At 55.6% G+C, this 17,794-nt stretch overlaps 1 protein-coding gene across 2 annotated transcripts in view; it reads left to right on the top strand.

The window, feature by feature from the left end:
• Positions 1–17,794, top strand: part of SCHIP1 (schwannomin interacting protein 1) — a 192,738-nt gene that overhangs the window by 154,249 nt on the left and 20,695 nt on the right. The window contains exon 1 of one of the 2 annotated variants that reach the window (XM_075418395.1): positions 16,786–16,911. The exons of the other annotated variant lie outside the window; for it this stretch is intronic. Coding sequence (XP_075274510.1) covers positions 16,882–16,911 — 30 coding nt within the window. The 5' untranslated portion in view covers positions 16,786–16,881. Of the gene's footprint in view, positions 1–16,785; positions 16,912–17,794 lie in introns of those variants that run through there. 2 annotated transcript variants of the gene reach the window in all.

Below are 17,794 nucleotides of genomic sequence, written 5' to 3'. Positions count from 1 at the left end.
TGCACAGGGACCTCAGGCACGTCTGCTGAAACTCTATTTAAATATTTTAAATCATGCTCCAAATACCCCCCAAACCTTACCGAGAGTGTTCATATTAACAGCAGAGCGGGCTTCGCAGTGATACGGACAGCAAGAATTGTTGTCATTTATTTGCTTATTTCTCTCTGGCTGGGTTTAAGGCACTTCTGCGTTAATTGGCTGCTCGTTGGAAAATGTCCTGGCGGGTGACAAGGTGACCATGAGCCAGCAGTGTGCCCTGGCTGCCAAGAAGGCCAATGGTACCGTGGGGTGCATCAAGAGGAGTGTGGCCAGCAGGGCGAGGGAGGTTCTCCTCCCCCTCTGCTCTGCCCTGGGAAGGCCCCATCTGCAGTGCTGTGTCCAGTGCTGGGCTCCCCAGTTCAAGAAAGACGAGGAGCTACTGGAGAGAGTCCAGCACAGGGCTGCAAGGATGATGAGGGGACAGGAGCATCTCTCCTGCGAGGAAAGGCTGAGGGAGCTGGGCTTGTTCAGCCTGGAGAAGAGAAGGCTGAGAGTGGACCTTAGAAATGCCTCTAAATATCTGCAGGGTGGGTGTCATGAGGACGGGGCCAGACTCTTTCCAGTGGTGCCCAGCGACAGGACAAGGGGCAATGGGCACAAACTGAAGCAGAGGAAGCTCCAGCTGAAGATGAGGAAGAAGTTCTTCCCTCTGAGGGTGACGGAGCCCTGGCCCAGGCTGCCCAGGGAGGCTGTGGAGTCTCCTTCTCTGGAGATATTCCAGACCCACCTGGACGCGGTGCTGTGCAGCCTGCTCTGGGTGACCCTGCTTCGGCAGGGGGTTGGACTGGGTGACCCACGGAGGACCCTGCCAACCCCTGCCATGCTGGGATTCTGTGAAACCAAGTGCAATACTTAGTGATTTTTTTTTAAAGTTCATGTAGCAGCTGGAAAGAAAGATCTGGGTTCTGGCTGCGTTCATGGTGTCATTGCTCCTTATAGCAAAAAAATAAAAATCAGTGAAATTAAGGTCGGTGGCGTAAAGCCAGGCCCGCGTCTCCTGCAGCAGCAGGTGTGCTCGGAGCGCCTGAGCCAAGCCGCGCTCCCGTGATAATCGAGTATTGTAAACAGCAGCCAGAGAGAGAGATTTTCCAGGCCAAACCAATCTGTGCTGCTTCATGACGTGCTTTAAATAACTCCTCGGTGCACTGTGCAGCATCGATACGGGTTGCTCAGGAGCGGGGATGCTCCCTGCAGCTTTCTCGTGTGCTTGCTGTCTGCCCCGGAGTGCGGTCCTCTGCTCCCTGCGCCTCTCCGCCGCCGCGGCATCTCCTCCCGCAGTGAAAACGGGCATCCTGGTTTCCACCATAACTTCTGTTCTCAGGGGAGAGAGCACCCGGGCGCCCAGCGCCCGCAGGACGGGGAGCGATGGGAGCCAGCGTGCGCGGGCAGGGTGGTGGGGCGGCTGCGAGGGGCACGCAGCTCTGAATTGGGCCGTGCAGAAGCACGCAGAACCCACAGTCACATCACAGGGGAGATGTGGGATGTGCTCTCTTCATCTTAAGAAAGCAAAGGGGCAATTGGAAGCCGAAGCGAGCTTCCTTGCACCACGGGATCTAGTTTTGCTCCTACAGGAAACGAACCATTTACCAGTATTTTGGCTAAGCTACCTGGGAGAAGGTAAAATAGACTTTCTGAACTCCAGACCAGCTCGTGTTTGGACACTGTACGGCTTCCCCTACTGAAATGAAACGTTTCCTTTCTCGTGTCGGGAGGCTTCTGGTTGGCGACTGCTGTAGCAAAGCAGCCCATGCACCCCGCGGTGCCCGCTGCGGTGCTCACAGCACAGCCAGGATGGGTGGTGCGGCCCAAGGGAGGTTTACAGGGAGCATCATGGAGTATTTGGTGGGGAAAACGGACTGTTACGAAACTTTTTGAGGGGAAGACCCATTGTGAGGGTGTATAAAATTCTTGAGTTATGAAAGTTAGGTATAACCACCACTGGAAGGAAATCTGATTTTTCCAGTTTCTCCCGGTGTCTCAGTGTAGGTATTTATTTTCCAAAACAAATAGCTGTTTGAAATAACCACGTCATCTGATCAGTTGATCATTTTCCGAGGCTGGCCACTGTGGGCTGCGAGTCACTGTGGCTGGGGGCTGCTCCCCGAGAGAGGCATCCCCCAGCCGAGCATCCCAGCTGCGGGGCAGAATAATGCTGCTGGGTAGCGGCTGCGGCTTCTCCAACAACGGGGTTTGCCCTGTTTTGGCTGTTAAATCTTCAAATAATTCCGTTTTGCGTCGGAGGTTTCCGTAGCTAGAACTAAAAAAGATTTGAAATGATTTCTTCCAGCTCGTGTGCTAACCTGGCTCTGCAGTCAGTCCTGCCTCTGCAAGCCAAGCGCTGAGGGCCTCGGTGGAAAACGAGTTTCCCTCTTGCAGTTATCTGCGGTTCTTGCCCGAGACGTGAGGTGCTACATAATCGCTCTCCTCTTCAAGGGTCTCCAGCTTTTTCAAGTACTTGTGTCGTTTTGGGGCGCTTTGTCTTCCCCTGTCGTGCCCACGGAGCCATTCGCGTCACGGAGGTGGTGGAGCTTATTTATATCGCCAGTCTGGGTTCCCTGCTCGGTGATCTATAGATCTCCTTTAAATGAGAAGATTGCGCCGGGGCCATTTGTTTCAGCCCGTCCGTGCTTTGTTAAAATGCAGTCCGAGCATTGGGCTGGGCTGGAGGAAATCGCTGCTGGTCGGAGGGGCCGGGGAGGAAAGGGAAGTGCCGGGCTGAGATTTAATCCTCGCTCGGCTGGTAGACGGCAACGCTAAAAAAAGAGAACTATATTAAAGTGCTTAATTCTTTATGCATACAAAAGCTGCTCGTACGTGCGGTCCATAGGGAATTGAAATGCTTTTAGTAAGTTATTAAAAATTTAATCCAAACTTTTTATTTAATGTAATTCCTATATTGAATTTATTAAAGAGGGACTTGGGGAAGTATCAGAATTCTGTACCTGAGCCCTGCGTGGCCATCATCTTCTCTGTCTCCTTGGCCTGATAGGAGGCTGATGAGAAACTCTTCTTACTAGTTTAAAAAAAAAAAAAAATTTGTGAATCATTTTTCCTTGCTGAATTCTCTGTGCTGTGCATTTGCATTAATGCATAATATCCAGTAGCTTAGCATACATCCTGGCGCAATCTGGCTGGCCTTTTCTTGCGTCTTCTGCTTTCTCATCTATTATTTCTCGGGTTGGAAATCGAAAAGCTGGCTTCTCGTTGTGCCATGCCAAGATGCAAGAGGCCTTTCCTTAGGAGGAAGACTCCCAGCTCGTTCCTGCTGTAGGCTGACCTGGGAGCTGTTGGGAGCAGCAGGGAAACATCCCGCGGCCTTGAGAAAACATCTCCAGGACCTTTTCCTGCTGCCTGCTTCTGGGAAGGGCAAAGCAGGGGAAAATCAGGGCGTGCGCCTGCGGAGCAGACCTCTGGACAGCCTCTTCCCCTGCTGCTGGAAGTCTTTTAAAACACATCCTCAGATGACCAAAATGGCTAAGATTTGCGTACCTGATGACTATTTAAATTGCACACAGAGGTTGCTCAGGAGCTGATCCCATCCCTCTCCCTGCGCAGAATCGGGAGGATCTGTACCTGTTTCCCAAGAAATCCAGCAGCCCAGGCTGTCCGTAAGACACGTGGATGGGGGTTTCCCACACCTTACACGTATGTCCCTATGTGTCGTACCGCCACGTATGTTTTGCTTGCCATTGGCCATCCCAGCCCCCTGCACGGCTCGGTCCGACGCGACACGGAAAGCTGTGTTATCCCAAGGGAGCTGCGCTGCCGTTTCGGGATGGCTCGGAGTTCCCAGCTGCTCCAGCGCATCGTTCACAGCCTCTCCTGCCTTGCTACCTGTAAGCTTTCGGACTCGTGAAATGGTTTGGACGTGGAATTAGCGGAGGGTTAATCGGATTGGAATTGCTGATACGAATAATAAGTGCTGGAGAGCTGCTGCGGTGTCCGAAAAACTCTGCCGAGGGCTCCAGCGGCCGGGCAGGGCTGAGCCTTTCAGCAGCCGCGTGCTAACAAGGCTGGGGCTTGCAGCCAGCGCTGTCTGCAGGGTGTAACACGCTGCTTATGGCCTGCCTGTTAATTACTCTTATTTTTATGTTTTACACTGGACCAAACAAAGCTGGAGTCAAGGCTGGAGTAGTTTGGTGCCTGGATCCAACCCCGCAGATGTCCCTGCCCTGATGCCCAAGGGACAGCATTTCATCCCAGAGACAGAGCCAGCTTCCTTGATGTAGTAACTCTAGCTTTATTAACATTTTTTTTTTGCTTGTTAAAGTAACGTATTTGGAGGAAAACTGGTAAACATGTAACGTAGCACATGTCTGGTGGAGAAGGAACAGCTTCTGGTAAAATAAACTTCCCACGGTGAAGGCCACCAGAAGCATCTCCGTGCCTTGGACGCGCTGCTGCTGTTTCCAGCACGGCCAGGAGCGTTCCTCGGAGGAACGCCCGCTGCAGCAAAGCGCAGCGCTCCTCTGCTGCCCGAAGCAGCACCCGGAGAGCTGGCGTAATTCACTTTGTGGCTTTAAGCTGTAGTTGCTTTGCTGTAGCAGCTGGTGTTGTTATCACCATCTCTTTTTCCTCCGCCGGCTCAGATACTTGGGATCCCCCGTTCCCTTTCTCCCGTGTCCCCTGAAAATCAAGCTGTGCCAGGGGCTTCAGGCCAGACCCAGAAGAAGTTCTTCTGCTCCCTGGATGAAGTGTCCATGCAAGCTCCAGCACAGCCCGTGCCACCCCAGGTGACTTCCTACAGCCCGTGCATGACATGCGGAAACGTGGCCCCGAGCGAGGGTGAACAAAATGCCAAACAATTGCATTTATGACGAGCACCTCTGCTTTGCTCTCCCCGGGTCGGCGCGTCTGTGGCTTGGAGCATACAGCCACCCATCAGGTGCCAAAGCCAGCTCCCTTGGAGCACTCCACCACCACGAAGAGCAAGGACAGACCACGCAGCTTCCTCTGAGCTCTGGCGGGAGTTCTTTGGGCCGAGAGACATTTTACCTGTGATTTGTAGGGAACTGACTGAGAGAAGAAGCACAGTCAGCCCCAGGGAGGGTGCAGGGAGGCCGTGTGGATGTGCAGGCTGCTTTCTGCAGAGATGCTGCTCGGCGTGGAGGTGCTGGTGAAGGGGTGACCACCATTCCTTGTTCACAAACCAGGGCTCCTGCCCGGCTGTTGCTCTGTTTTCATCTTAAAATGCCATTTGTTATTCTTCTGCTCCGGGCTCGCAGCTCCCGGCAGAGGTGATGGAGAGAGAAGCTGTGCAGCAGAAAGCAAACACCTTCTCTGAGCATTTTCCTTCTCTAATTCTTTTTCCCCCAGCTCCTTTCACGCTGATAGCTTGGTAAAGTCCAGAAATACAAGCCATAATTTCTCTGTAAGAGGGAGTCTGAGGCCCAGAAACAGCTTTTGCCCACCAGCGTGTGCAGAGGTTGTGCTGACCCGTGATTGCTGGGGGGTTCCTCAAGCTTTGCAAGAACAGCACTGGGCTGGTTTGAGAAGGTAGGGCTTAGTCCCAGGGCCACCACAACCCACCCTGGCCGTGCAGGGCTGTCACAATGGGTTTAATGTCGCTGACGTTGAATGCAGAAGTCCAACGTACCATTCATCTGTCCTACAAGGAAAGGCTGAGGGAGCTGGGCTTGTTCAGACTGGAGAAGAGAAGGCTGAGGGGTCCTTATCAATGCCTCTAAATATCTGCAGGGTGGGGGTCAGGAGGACAGGGCCAGACTCTTTCCAGTGGTGCCCAGCGACAGGACAAGGGGCAACGGGCACAAACTGAAGCAGAGGAAGCTCCAGCTGAAGATGAGGAAGAACTTCTTCCCTCTGAGGGTGACGGAGCCCTGGCCCAGGCTGCCCAGGGAGGCTGTGGAGTCTCCTTCTCTGGAGATATTCCAGCCCCGCCTGGACGCGGTGCTGTGCAGCCTGCTGTGGGTGACCCTGCTTGGGCAGGGGGTTGGGCTGGGTGACCCACGGAGGGCCCTGCCAACCCCCACCATGCTGGGATTCTGTTAAACGCAGAGGGCACGGGGTGGGGCGAGTACTGCTGCTCCCCCCGCCAGCTGCAAGGACTGGCATCGGGCCGGGGCAGGGATATTATTTGCAGCGCTTCTCTCTTTTCTGCATTATGTTTGACTTCTCATTTGTCTTCACGGGTATTTTGCTGCTGAAGCCTTATTTCGTTGCTTTATTATCCCGGTACCGGTTCTCCCTGCTCCCAGGTGCTCTCAGCGCTCCCAGGGATTTTCACGTCGGAGGTGCTGGAAAGCCGCAGGCAGTCACTTTGCTGGGGTAGCCGAGCTGAGCGGAGGCGTGACGTTGGGTGAGGTGGTGCTGGGACGGACCCTCAGCACCCACCAGCCTCCAGCACGGGCACAGGGCTGCTACGCGTCTGCCGGGCTGGGGGACCGGCCGGTGACACTTATGTCCTCTTAGCAAGGCAATGGCCCTGCGTGTTGTGGTGCTGGGCAGAGCGTGGGGGAACTGGTGTGATGCCGTAATTACAATTAGCACTGAGGGAGAAGATGGGGGGGAGTGGGGCTGGAGTGGCCAAGCGCTGCTGGAGCAGCCTTGGAGGAGGTTCCCACCAGGCTCCATGCCTGGTCTGGTCCCTTCATCCCGAGATAAAAAGCTGCACGTTGCACCTTACCCTTTCTGCTCATCCCGATTAATCCTCCTGCCGTCGGTGACTCAATCGTCACTCAGCTCAGACGTTTAATTTTGACACAAAGATGGTGTAGGTGAAAAAACCCCGTAATAAACCCCTCACATGCCTGTCTGTCAACATCGGTCCGATTCCGGCAGACACCCGAAAATGAATCACGCGTGATCTTTATTCTGCTTAAGGCTTGCAGAAAACAAGCCGTGTTATTAGTGGGAGCTGAAGGCTGCTAGAGCAAGGCTCCCCTGGGGGGGAAAAGAGTGCCTGGGGCACAACAGGAGAGGGGGAGAATCTGACTGAAGAGACAGGAGTCGTTCTCTTGCTCTTATATGGTGCTGCTCCCTCGCTCCGTGACTAATAAGGCTCAGCTGGGATCCACCCTTGCTTATCCCGTTATTTTTAGCTGTTTCCAGCCTCTCGCTCGGTGTGCCTGCCCTACGGAGGGCTATAACTTCACGTCTTGTTTTCAGTACTAGGTTTGCTACCAGTCAGTCTCCCGTGGAGGGCTGCGTTGTCACGAGCGGGCGGGGATGGGGGTCTCTTGTCGCTGACGGTGTTGGGTTTGGAGCTTGTAGCTGATACCCGTTGCGAAATGTGCCGTGCCCGTTACGTGCAATCAGCTTTCCGACCTACAGGCTGCTGCGCCACGAGAGGATTATGATTTTTTTCTGTCTCAAGTGACAGTGGGGTTGGGAGTCAAACTCAGAAGATCATCTTTGCATCCATTTATTAAAGGCTGAAAATGCAAAACAAACCTAAAGCAAGAGCCAGGTTCTGCTCGTGCGGATGCGGGGTTTGCTCCCACATGGCGATCGCGTCCTTCCCCAAAAAAAAACCTGAGCTCAGCAGCATAGGGGTTTGAACCTGATGGATTTCTGGAGGGCTGTGTGCGTAGTACAAGCAGACCGCCAAAAAACGGCGTGGGTTTCTGCCAGGCCGTGTCAGTAAAGCTTGGAGTTACGGACATCAGACTTTGGAGCTGTGTGAAGAATCCCCCACTGTCTATTTTCATCCCGGCCGTGACTCAGAGGGAGGTTTGTCGCTGTAAGCTCACGCCTTTATTGAGGAAGCCTTTATATATGTAATAATCTGTTTCTATTAGTCTATTCGTATTTATGGTATTTGCCTCTGATAAAGAAACTGAATTTCAGAGTGAGTTCGCAGTACAGTTTGTTTACTTCTTCAGCCTGCAAGTCCCGGTTCTGTGCTTTTACCATCCATTTTGCAATTAAAATGAGCTGCAAAATAAAACCAGCCCATAACTAAGCCCTCTCAGCTGCTCCCTGCCAGCAAGCACCGGGAGAATGGAAAGGGACAGAGGGGCTGGAGGTGACCGGCGGCAGGACGGTCCCGTCCCCATCCGCAGACGTTGCCCTCTGACTCCCGTGGGGTCAGTGACTCAGTTTATAATTGATGACTCAGCGCCTAATTTCTGTTATCGGGTGAACGTCGGTGCAGCCTGTTGCTACGTGCCGTGCTAAGGGCAAATGAATCGCCCGTATTGCAATGCAGGGTGTACTGCTGTCTGCCTGCATAGCTGGGCTGGAGTTTCAGGGACTTTGCTGCAATTAAAAGGGCTTAATATTTCACCCAGAAACTGCTTTTGGCCCCAGACCAGTAGCTTAATGGTTGCTAAGTGTTGAGCACGGGACGTGGGATTTCTGTGCTTTTCTGCTTCCAACTCATCAAAATTTCCATGTAATTCCTGCTGTCCTGGGTCTGAGGAAGCTGAAGGCCACCCTGTCCTTCATCCTCTTGGGGAAAATCTCTCTCTTCTCCCTCGTGCCATTTTTTTCCCCTCTTCATCATCGGAAAATACATGAATTCCTCTCCCTGCCTGATGTTAAAACGCAAGGGTGTGCAATGGGGGCCCAATGCAACTTTAGTTCTTTCAAATAGAACAAATTTATAGTTGGAAAATGAAAATGAAAAAAAAAAAGCGGGGAGGAGGGCTAGGAAAGCCTGCTTGCACACAGCAAGCCTGAATGTGCTGCACAGCAAGGGGAATTTGAAAACGCATACCTGGGTTATTAGCTCCATTAAAAACTTCTACCAGATTTGTTATCAAAGAGGTCTGACGATGTTACTCAGAGCTTATGCGTCAGAAGAAATAGCTTTAATGGTTTTGAGTTATGCTGTAACCATATTTATACGGCTGTGGACTTGGGAATCACAGAATCCCAGAATCCCAGCATGGCAGGGGTTGGCAGGGCCCTCTGTGGGTCACCCAGCCCAACCCCCTGCCCAAGCAGGGTCACCCAGAGCAGGCTGCACAGCACCGCGTCCAGGCGGGGCTGGAATATCTCCAGAGAAGGAGACTCCACAACCTCCCTGGGCAGCCTGGGCCAGGACTCCGTCACCCTCAGAGGGAAGAAGTTCTTCCTCGGGTTCAGTTGGAACTTCCTCTGCTCCAGGAATCTTTTATGGAAGATCTCAAATGCTTTGGGGAGCTGCTGGGTGCCTCGTGCTGTGCCAGCACCCCCTCACCCAGGCACAGCTTGGAGCAGAGAACGGGCTTCTGACCCAGAGTCGGGGGCTGTCGGTGGGTCCCCCTCTGTGTTTCGGCCGGCAACGTGGCCGTGCCGGGTGCGGATGCTCCAGCTGCCGGTGCCTGGCTGCTCCTGGCGAAGGCAGGAGGATGAGGGCGGGCGCAGCTGGTCCGACCAGCTCGGGCAGGGGCACGTCTTGGCCCGTTGGGTGCTGCTGGGGGTCAGCTCGTCCCTGGGGCTGGGCTGCGGGCAGAGCTGCTGGGCAAGGTCTGCGCCGGGTTCGGCTGAGGGGATGTGAAAATAACAGGCTGTGACGGAGCGATGCGTGGTTTATGCCAGCTAACCCAGCCCCTCTGCTCGCCCCGAACAGCGGGTCTGCTGCACCGCTCCGTCTGCAGGCCAAAGCTGCCGAGAAGTGTTTGTGGCTGATGGGATCTGCTGCAAATCCTCTCCCAGATGGGACAGAAATAGTGCTGCAGAGCGAGGTGGGTTCTAACAGTTTGATTTGGTGATGCTAAGACGGAAAGCTCCGGGTTTGCCTTGTCCTGCTGAAAAGCTCGCGTTCTCCATAGCGTTTTGCATGCCGTGAGTACTGCATTCTGAAAGCACGGCTTATCCTTAAGAATAGAAATTAAATTGCAAGGAGGCAGCTGTAGCTCTGCTGCTATGTCCCACACCTCTTAGGCGCTGGTAGATGAATGGGTTCTCCGGTCATTAGCAGTAAATACTTGGTGGGGTATCGTACCTGCCCATCACCAGACCGCTTCTAAATTCTCTGTTAAGCACGTGTGAGCCAGCTTAGGAATTGTACAACTGGAAATTAAGCCTGTGCAACTGTGTCGGTGAGTCTTTCTAGGTGGCTTGGATAGGCATGTCTGGTGGTTCACTGTAGCTTTTGTCACTTTTATGCCACGAGAAAGTTATAAATACTTGGGTGACTTACTCACTCCGGTTCCCTGTAAAGCGTTTGACCTCCTGCGCATCAGCGGTATCAGCAGGCGAAATCCCTGGCACCTTCTGTTCCGTGTTTTGAGGGGAGATTGTGGGTTGGTTGTGTGATGGCGAGGGTGCCATCTGGGCGATGTGTAGAAAAATTGACATGTTTGGAGGAGTCTCTTACCGCTCAAAATGGAGCACGAGGCTGTTAAAAGTGCAAGATGTGTGCTTCTGCATCAAAATAAAAACGCAACGGGTCCCCTTCCCGGCGCTCCTTAATTCTTCGGTCGCATACAAGTCCCAAATAATAGCGATTCGCTATCGAGTGGGGTTTTCCCTGCATTTCCCTGGTACTGTCATATCTGGTCCTTCTAGCTGGTCCTTGGAGGACCAAGCCGAGTTTCATTCTAACGTTTTGGCGCACAAGTTTTTATCCTAAAAATTGATCGGTCGGTACTGCCGTGCTTCAGGAGGGGTTTGTAAAGCTGCTGCTTGTCAAGGACCCGGGAAACCGCCGTGGAAGTAAATGGGGCGTGGAAGAGGGAAGGCACTGTTTGGGTTCTTAAACTGTTGGAGGTTTATCCCCTCCCAGAGTTACGCCTCCAAAATGATGGAAAACACCTCAGCATCGTCCTCCTTAAATAAAAAAGTAAGAGTATAAAGCATTATATGTGTATGTAATCCAAACGAGCGCTCCCCTTTCTGAGCAGCTGTCTAGTATTAACTGATTAAAAAATAATCTTTTTCTTTTCTTGCTAGATTTAAACCCTGGAAAAGCTTTGGCTTGGCTTAAAGAGGAGCTAAATCCGTCCCTCTCAGTAAATTGTCGGCAAATAAAGCTGAAATCCTGTGATGCTGGGTATCGGTCCTGGTTCCCTGCAGGCTTGCTGTGCTTGGGCAAGCCCAGGGGCTCGGGGTCGGCCAGAGCATCCCGGAGAGGCTGGCGGGGCTCGCTCGGGGTGGGCTCCCGGCCGCTTCCCCCGCTGTGATGCAGCTCGTCCCCTGCCTCATTTCTGCCTGGTACGTGATCCAGCTGCGTCTTTGAGATGGGAAGAAAATCATATTGATTGATCCAGCTATGCATTTATTTTGAGATTTGCAGAAAAGAAGAAAGCAGCATATTAATTTAGACTGGCTTTTTGTATCAGCCAAATGGGTTGGCCAGTACGAACCTGAAAAATAAACTTTCCCAGCTCGGCCTGATAAGGCCTCTCAGGGAATGAAGGAGAGCAGGAAAACATTTCCAGTGTTTTCATCGGCGAGGAGGAAACCCATCAGCAGCCTGCCTCGCGGAGGGAATGCCGCCTTTCCCCTGACGGAGTTTCTGGGGCTGAAGAGCCGTGCCTGCAGCTCAGTGCAAGCCCTTGCAGCTGGTGGGGTTCAGGCAGGCAGCGCGGGACGCGTGTGCGTAAAAATAAATGCGTGGGGCAGGGAGAAACGACAAAGGCGTGAGGAAGAGGGCTGCCTGTGGCTTCCGTGTGAGTAATGCGCCCGGGCTGCTTCCCTTCCCTCCCGCGGCAGCAAGAAGGTGCCCGCTAGGCTGCCCTCTGCTCCCAGGCACTGTGAACCGGAGGGTTTGGCTCTACTGCGCAGCTTCATTATTTCTAAGGAGTGTTTTCACCCGAGTGGGGACGGTGATGGGAGAATTAATAAGCTCTGTGCATTACCCCCTCTCCCCTGTTCATGATTTCCTCGGTCCCGGGGCAGAGGGGCAGCAGCCGGGGAAAGCACCAAGGGCTGCGATGGGCAGGCAGGGCCAGAGGTATAGATGGAGGATTAGAGAAATGGAGGTGTAGATGGAGAAATAGAGAAATGGCTGTATAGATGGACAATTAGTGAAACGGATGTATAGATGGACAATTGGTGAAATGGATGTATAGATGTAGGATTAGAGAAATGGAGGTATAGATGTAGGATTAGAGAAATGGAGGTATAGATGGAGAATTAGTGAAATGAATGTACAGATGGAGAATTAGAGAAATGGATGTATAGATGGAGAATTGGTGAAATGGAGGTATAGATGTAGGATTAGAGAAATGGATGTATAGATGGACAATTGGTGAAATCCTGTTGTTTCGCCACAAGAATTCGAGCGTGTCTGGCAAAGCGGCGTCTTCTTTCTCCATGGGGCAGCTGCTGTAGCAGCGTGTCCGCAAGGAGTAAGCAGAGGGATGCTGCTGCCTGTGCCGTGGGGTTGAGTTTCTCCTGTCCTCGCCCCTACAGCCCCGCAGGCATCCAGGGCGTCAGGCCTGGTCCGTCCCTGGTGCCCACCTTCACCGCAGCACGGGGCCAGGCTGGGGGACTGCTCAGCCAAGACTCACCCTGCCCTAAGCCGCATCTCCCCCAGCCCTCTGGAGAAGACCTGGGGTAGGGATTTGGAAGGGAAGTGTTCCGTGCGGGTGTCCTCAGCTTGGCATCAGACCCCCTGGAGATGTTCTCCAGGGCTTTCTGAACCACATGTTTCCAGTTCAGAGCTGGTTTAGGGGAAAGCTTCAGGAAAACTTGCCCAGATCATCCCATAACTGGTAGAAGACACCTCAAGTTAGAGGATGCCTCGATAAGAAGGGGGAAAGGAGGCAGTGCGGGTACCCCCCGGTTTCTCTTCCCAGCTGAGAGGGGCTGTTGGGGGTCACCAGGGGGTTTCCTGGGGCTTCCCGCTGGGTTGTGCCTCCACGGAGAGCAGCAGCGCTTCTTCCCTGCCTGCATCCAGGAGCATCGTTTCCTGTTGACCCACCTGGAGGGCTGCCAGAAGCCTTTCACTCAATCTAATCACCCATCGCTTTAATTATAACCTGCCTGCCCGCCTGCTTTCCGAACGGATCATCGCAAATGGATACACAACGGAGGAGAAAATCCAGAGGTCAAGGACGATGCCTGGCCCTTCCTGGCCGTGTCGCAGGCTGGTGCGGGGTTCCCTGCCCCGGAGCGAAGAGCCGTGCTGCAAACGGGCGGCTTTTCTGTCGCGGGGGACACGCGAAGCCGAACGTAGCTCTCCCTCGGGTCATTCTGCAAAAGGAGTAAGCTGTTAGGTGGGGGTTCACCCCGTGCCGCAGCAGAGCTGGGTGCGGGGAGGTCGGTACGGTCGCCGTCGGGGATCTGCTGTGTGCTCTGAGTCACCGCCGTTACAGATAGAGCCCGTACGTGGGGCGTGGGGGCTGAGTTCAGGAGTTTTCGTTGCAATGCTTGTGATAAATGGCATGAGAGATTGTGTAACAGCGCGGAGCTGCTTCCAGCTTGCCACAGATGCTTCTCCAAAGCAAGCCCAGGATTTACACAGGTAGATGGATTATGGGGTGCTGGTCGACAGCAACTGGCTGGATGGACGAGCGCAGAGAGTGGTGGTGAATGGAGTTCAATCCCATGGGCAGCCGATCATGAGTGATGTCCACCAAGGCTCAGTTTTGGGTCCGGGCTTGGTTAACATCTTTATCAATGGTCTGGGTGAGGGGATCGAGTGGTCCCTCAGTAAGTCTGCAGATGACACCAAGTTGGGTGGGAGTGTTGGTCTGCTGGAGGGTAGGAAGGCTCTGCAGAGGGATCTGGACAGATTGGATCAATGGGCCAAGGCCAACTGTATGAAGTTCAACAAGGCCAAGTGCTGGGTCCTGCCCTTGGGTCACGCCAACCCCACACAACGCTCCAGGCTTGGGGAGGAGTGGCTGGAAAGCTGCCTGGCAGAAAAGGACCTTGGGGTGTTGGTGGACAGCCGGCTGGACATGAGTCAGCAGTGTGCCCAGGTGGCCAAGAAGGCCAACGGCATCCTGGCTTGGATCAGGAATGGTGTGGCCAGCAGGAGTAGGGAGGTGATCGTGCCCCTGTACTCGGCACTGGTGAGGCTGCACCTGGAGTGCTGTGTTCAGTTTGGGCCCCTCACTACAAGAAGGACATTGAGGGGCTGGAGCGTGTCCAGAGAAGGGCAGCGAGGCTGGGGAGGGGTCTGGCGAACAAGTCTGCTGAGGAGCGGCTGAGGGAGCTGGGGCTGCTCAGTCTGGAGCAGAGAAGGCTGAGGGGGGACCTTCTCTGTACAGCTCCCTGACAGGAGGGTGTAGTGAGGCGGGGGGTTGGTCTCTGCTCCCAGGTAACCAGCAATAGAACGAGAGGCAATGACCTCAAGTCACATCAGGGGAGGTTTAGATTAGATATTAGGAAAAACTTCTTTACTGAGAGAGTGGTCAGGCGTTGGACCAGGCTGCCCAGGGCAGTGTTGGGGTCACCATCCCTGGAGGGGTTCAAAAAACATGTGGCTGTGGCACTTGGGGACATGGTTTAGCAGGCATGGGGGTGTTGGGTGAATGGTTGGACTTGGTGATCTTAGAAGTCTTTTCCAATGCATGATTTTATGATTCTGTGATTCTATACTGAAAAGCATTTTGGTTTATTCTGATGTTTGGAAATACCTGCCTGGTTGAATGGGATTCTTTGCAGATCCGATAAAAACCAGGCACGACTTCATCCTCTCTTAAAAACCTATGCAGAATATAATTTTTTTTGTCTTTTTAAATGAAAGCTGGATTTTTTTTTTCTTTTTTTAAAGCCCTTCTCCCACAGGGGAGAGGGTGCCGGGGAGGGGGGTTGGAGCTGGGGCGAGTCTGGGGGTTTCTCCCCATCCCTGCCGCCCAGCTGCGCGCGGACTCTCGGGACTCTCCGTCCGCCCCCGGCTGCTCCAGCCTGCTTGCGCGGGCGAGACGCTGGGAAAGCTGGGGCAGAGCCATGATCCTCCAAAGGCCTTTTTTTTTTTCCTAGAGGCACATCTGGTGCGGGGAATCAAATCCGAGATGCCCCGTGAGCGAGCGTTTCTGGGTTTCGCCGTGCATTTCCGAGCGCAGCCGCAGCTGGCCGCGACCCGGAGCAGGATGAAGCCCCAGCTGACGTATGAAGTGAGGCGAGGCGAGGCGCGGAGTTTCTCGTAGTTGCAAGCCAAATCGCTGTCGCCTGCCTGGGTAAGGGTGCCCAGCGCGTGGTGCAAGCCCAGCCCGCGGCACTGCCGTCGCTCTCTGTGCGTTTCGCCCCTCGGATGGCCCATGTCCAGCTGGAAATAGGACTTGAACGTGAGACTTGCTGCATCCTTGCACCCAGTTTGTGGTCAAGGCCAGCCTAGCCCCAAACTCGTGCAAAATTAGGGTCTTGGGGTACGTGTTACCCCCTGGAAAATGAGGGGTGAAGCTGAACAGAGCTGACCGCTGAGCAGGTTGCAAATGCAGAGAACTATAAACTATCCACCTGCTTCTCGCTTTGTTCCGGTCTCTCCTATTAATCACAGAATCCCCGCATGGTCAGGATGGCAGGGCCCTCTGTGGGTCACCCAGCCCAACCCCCTGCCCAAGCAGGGTCACCCACAGCAGGCTGCACAGCACCGCGTCCAGGCAGGGCTGGAATATCTCCAGAGAAGGAGACTCCACAGCCTCCCTGGGCAGCCTGGGCCAGGGCTCCGTCACCCTCAGAGGGAAGAAGTTCTTCCTCATGTTCAGACGGAACTTCCTGTGCCTCAGTTTGTGCCCGTTGCCCCTTGTCCTGTCGCTGGGCACCACTGGAAAGAGTCTGGCCCCGTCCTCCTGACCCTCACCCTGCAGATATTTATAAGCATTTCTAAGGTCCCCTCTCTCAGCCTTCTCTTCTCCAGGCTGAACAAGCCCAGCTCCCTCAGCCTCTCCTCGTAGGAGAGATGCTCCAGTCCCCTCCTCATCCTCATAGCCCTCCCCTGGGCTCTCCCCAGTAGCTCCTCATCTTTCTTGAACTGGGGAGCCAAGCACTGGACACAGCAATGCAGATGGGGCCTCCCCAGGGCAGAGCAGAGGAGGAGGAGAACCTCCCTCGCCCTGCTGCCCACACTCCTCGTGATGTACCCCAAGATCCCATTGGCCTTCTTGGCAGCCAGGGCACGCTGCTGGCTCATGGTCACCTTGTCACCCACCAGCACACCCAGGTCCCTCTCGACAAAGGACTTTTAAAACAGAGAGCAGAATGAGGATTGGGTTCCCTCCATGCCTCAGGTCTCCAGTCAGAGCTCGCCAGCGGGGAAGAAAGTCGGATAACCTCGCCGTGCTATTTTGGGGTAGCAAGGGAGTGTTCTGCAAACGGCAGCGAATTTCTGGTGGGTCTGCAGCGACGGGGGTGCCACAGAGGGACCCCCAGCCCCGGGACTGATGGGGGGCTTCGCTGTCGCTGGGCTGCGAGTGCCGACAGCCCACCCAAGCCTTTTCTTTGGGAAAATGATAGAGAAAGGCCCACTGCGGTGGTAGAAGGGTGATGGGGAGAGCACAGGACCCCCCTGCCCGAAACCAAAAGCCCCCGAGGTGGGTGCCACACACCCACTCCACCCACCCCGACTGCGGCTGCTGCCTCTGCCTGCTGCAGCATCCCCCCGGGGGCGGGGTGGGGGGGGGGGGGGAAGGGGGGTATTCCCAGCCGTAGCGCAGTGTCTGGGGGGGTTAGTTGGGGTGGTTTTTTCCCCTTCCCCGCCAGCCCTGCCCGAAGCCCCCCCCTCTTTGTGCCGGCGGGGGCGGGACCGCCCCCCCCCCCCTCCCCGCCGGGGCCGTCGCTGCGCAGGCGGAGCATCGCGGCAGCATCCATCTTCCCGGCGGGCGGCTGGCCCGGGCTCCCATCCTCCTCCTCCTCCTCCTCCTCCTCCTCCTCCTCCTCCTCCTCCTCCTCCTCCTTCTTCTTCCCATCCTCCTCCTCCGCCTCCCCCCGCCCCCGACAGGGCCCGAGACCCCGCGGGGCGGCGGCTGCGATCGCTGCCGGCTGGGCGGATGATGCGCGGAGATGGTGCACCAGGAGAACTGCTCCTACCAGGTAAGGGGCGAGGGCGGCCCGACCCCCCCGCCCCGAGCCAGCTCGGCTACCCCCCCCCTGAGCCGGCCTACCCCCCTCCGAGCCGGGCTTCCCCCCCCAGCCAGCCTGGCTGCCCCCCGAAACGGCCCCCCCCCCCCGCCCAGAGCCGGCGCCGTGGGGTGCGGGCAGCCCCGGGGTCGCTTGCTGGGGTTTAAAGCGTGGGCTCCTGCCCCCCCCCCCCCCCCCGGCGGGCAGCGTGGGGGGCTGGGGAGGAGGAGAGGTGGAGGGTGGTTTTGGCAGGCAGCTGCCTGCACCCTGCTGCCTGCAACCCGCACCCTGCTTGCACCCCATACCCTGCCTGCACCCCGCACCCCCCTGCCTGCATCCTTTTGCCTGTACCCCCCTGCCTGCACCCCATACCCTGCCTGTACCCCGCTGCCTGCACCCCCCTGCCTGCACCCCATACCCTGCCTGTACCCCACTGCCTACACCCCCTGCCTGCACCCCGCACTCTGCCTGCACCCCTCTGCCTGCACCCTGCACCCCATACCCTGCCTGCACCCCATACGCTGCCTGCACCCCGCTGCCTGCACCCCGCTGCCTGCCTGCACACCCCTGCCTGCACCCTGCATCCCACACCCCGCACCCCGCGCCCTTCTGCACCAAGCCGCTCCTTGTCAGCGGGCGAGCGTCCGGGGTTGCCGTGGGAGAGCGACGTGCATTTTTCAGGCAGACCAAACGGAATATTTCCCTGCGCTTCCCAGATGGGTGTTAGCGTGAGCGCCGACCTACGCGAGAACCCTCTCGGGATGCGGTCCCGTTGCGGTCCCTGCTAACGAAGCGGTGCGGGAGCTGGCGATGGCCTTGGGGATGAGCGTTTCACCCGCTGCGCATCGCCGGGGCC

The sequence above is a fragment of the Opisthocomus hoazin genome, chromosome 4, assembly GCF_030867145.1.
Source record: "Opisthocomus hoazin isolate bOpiHoa1 chromosome 4, bOpiHoa1.hap1, whole genome shotgun sequence".
In the NCBI taxonomy this organism is placed as follows: domain Eukaryota; kingdom Metazoa; phylum Chordata; class Aves; order Opisthocomiformes; family Opisthocomidae; genus Opisthocomus; species Opisthocomus hoazin.
Note: the sequence above shows the minus strand (reverse complement) of the source record. Positions and strands in the feature narration are given on the sequence as shown.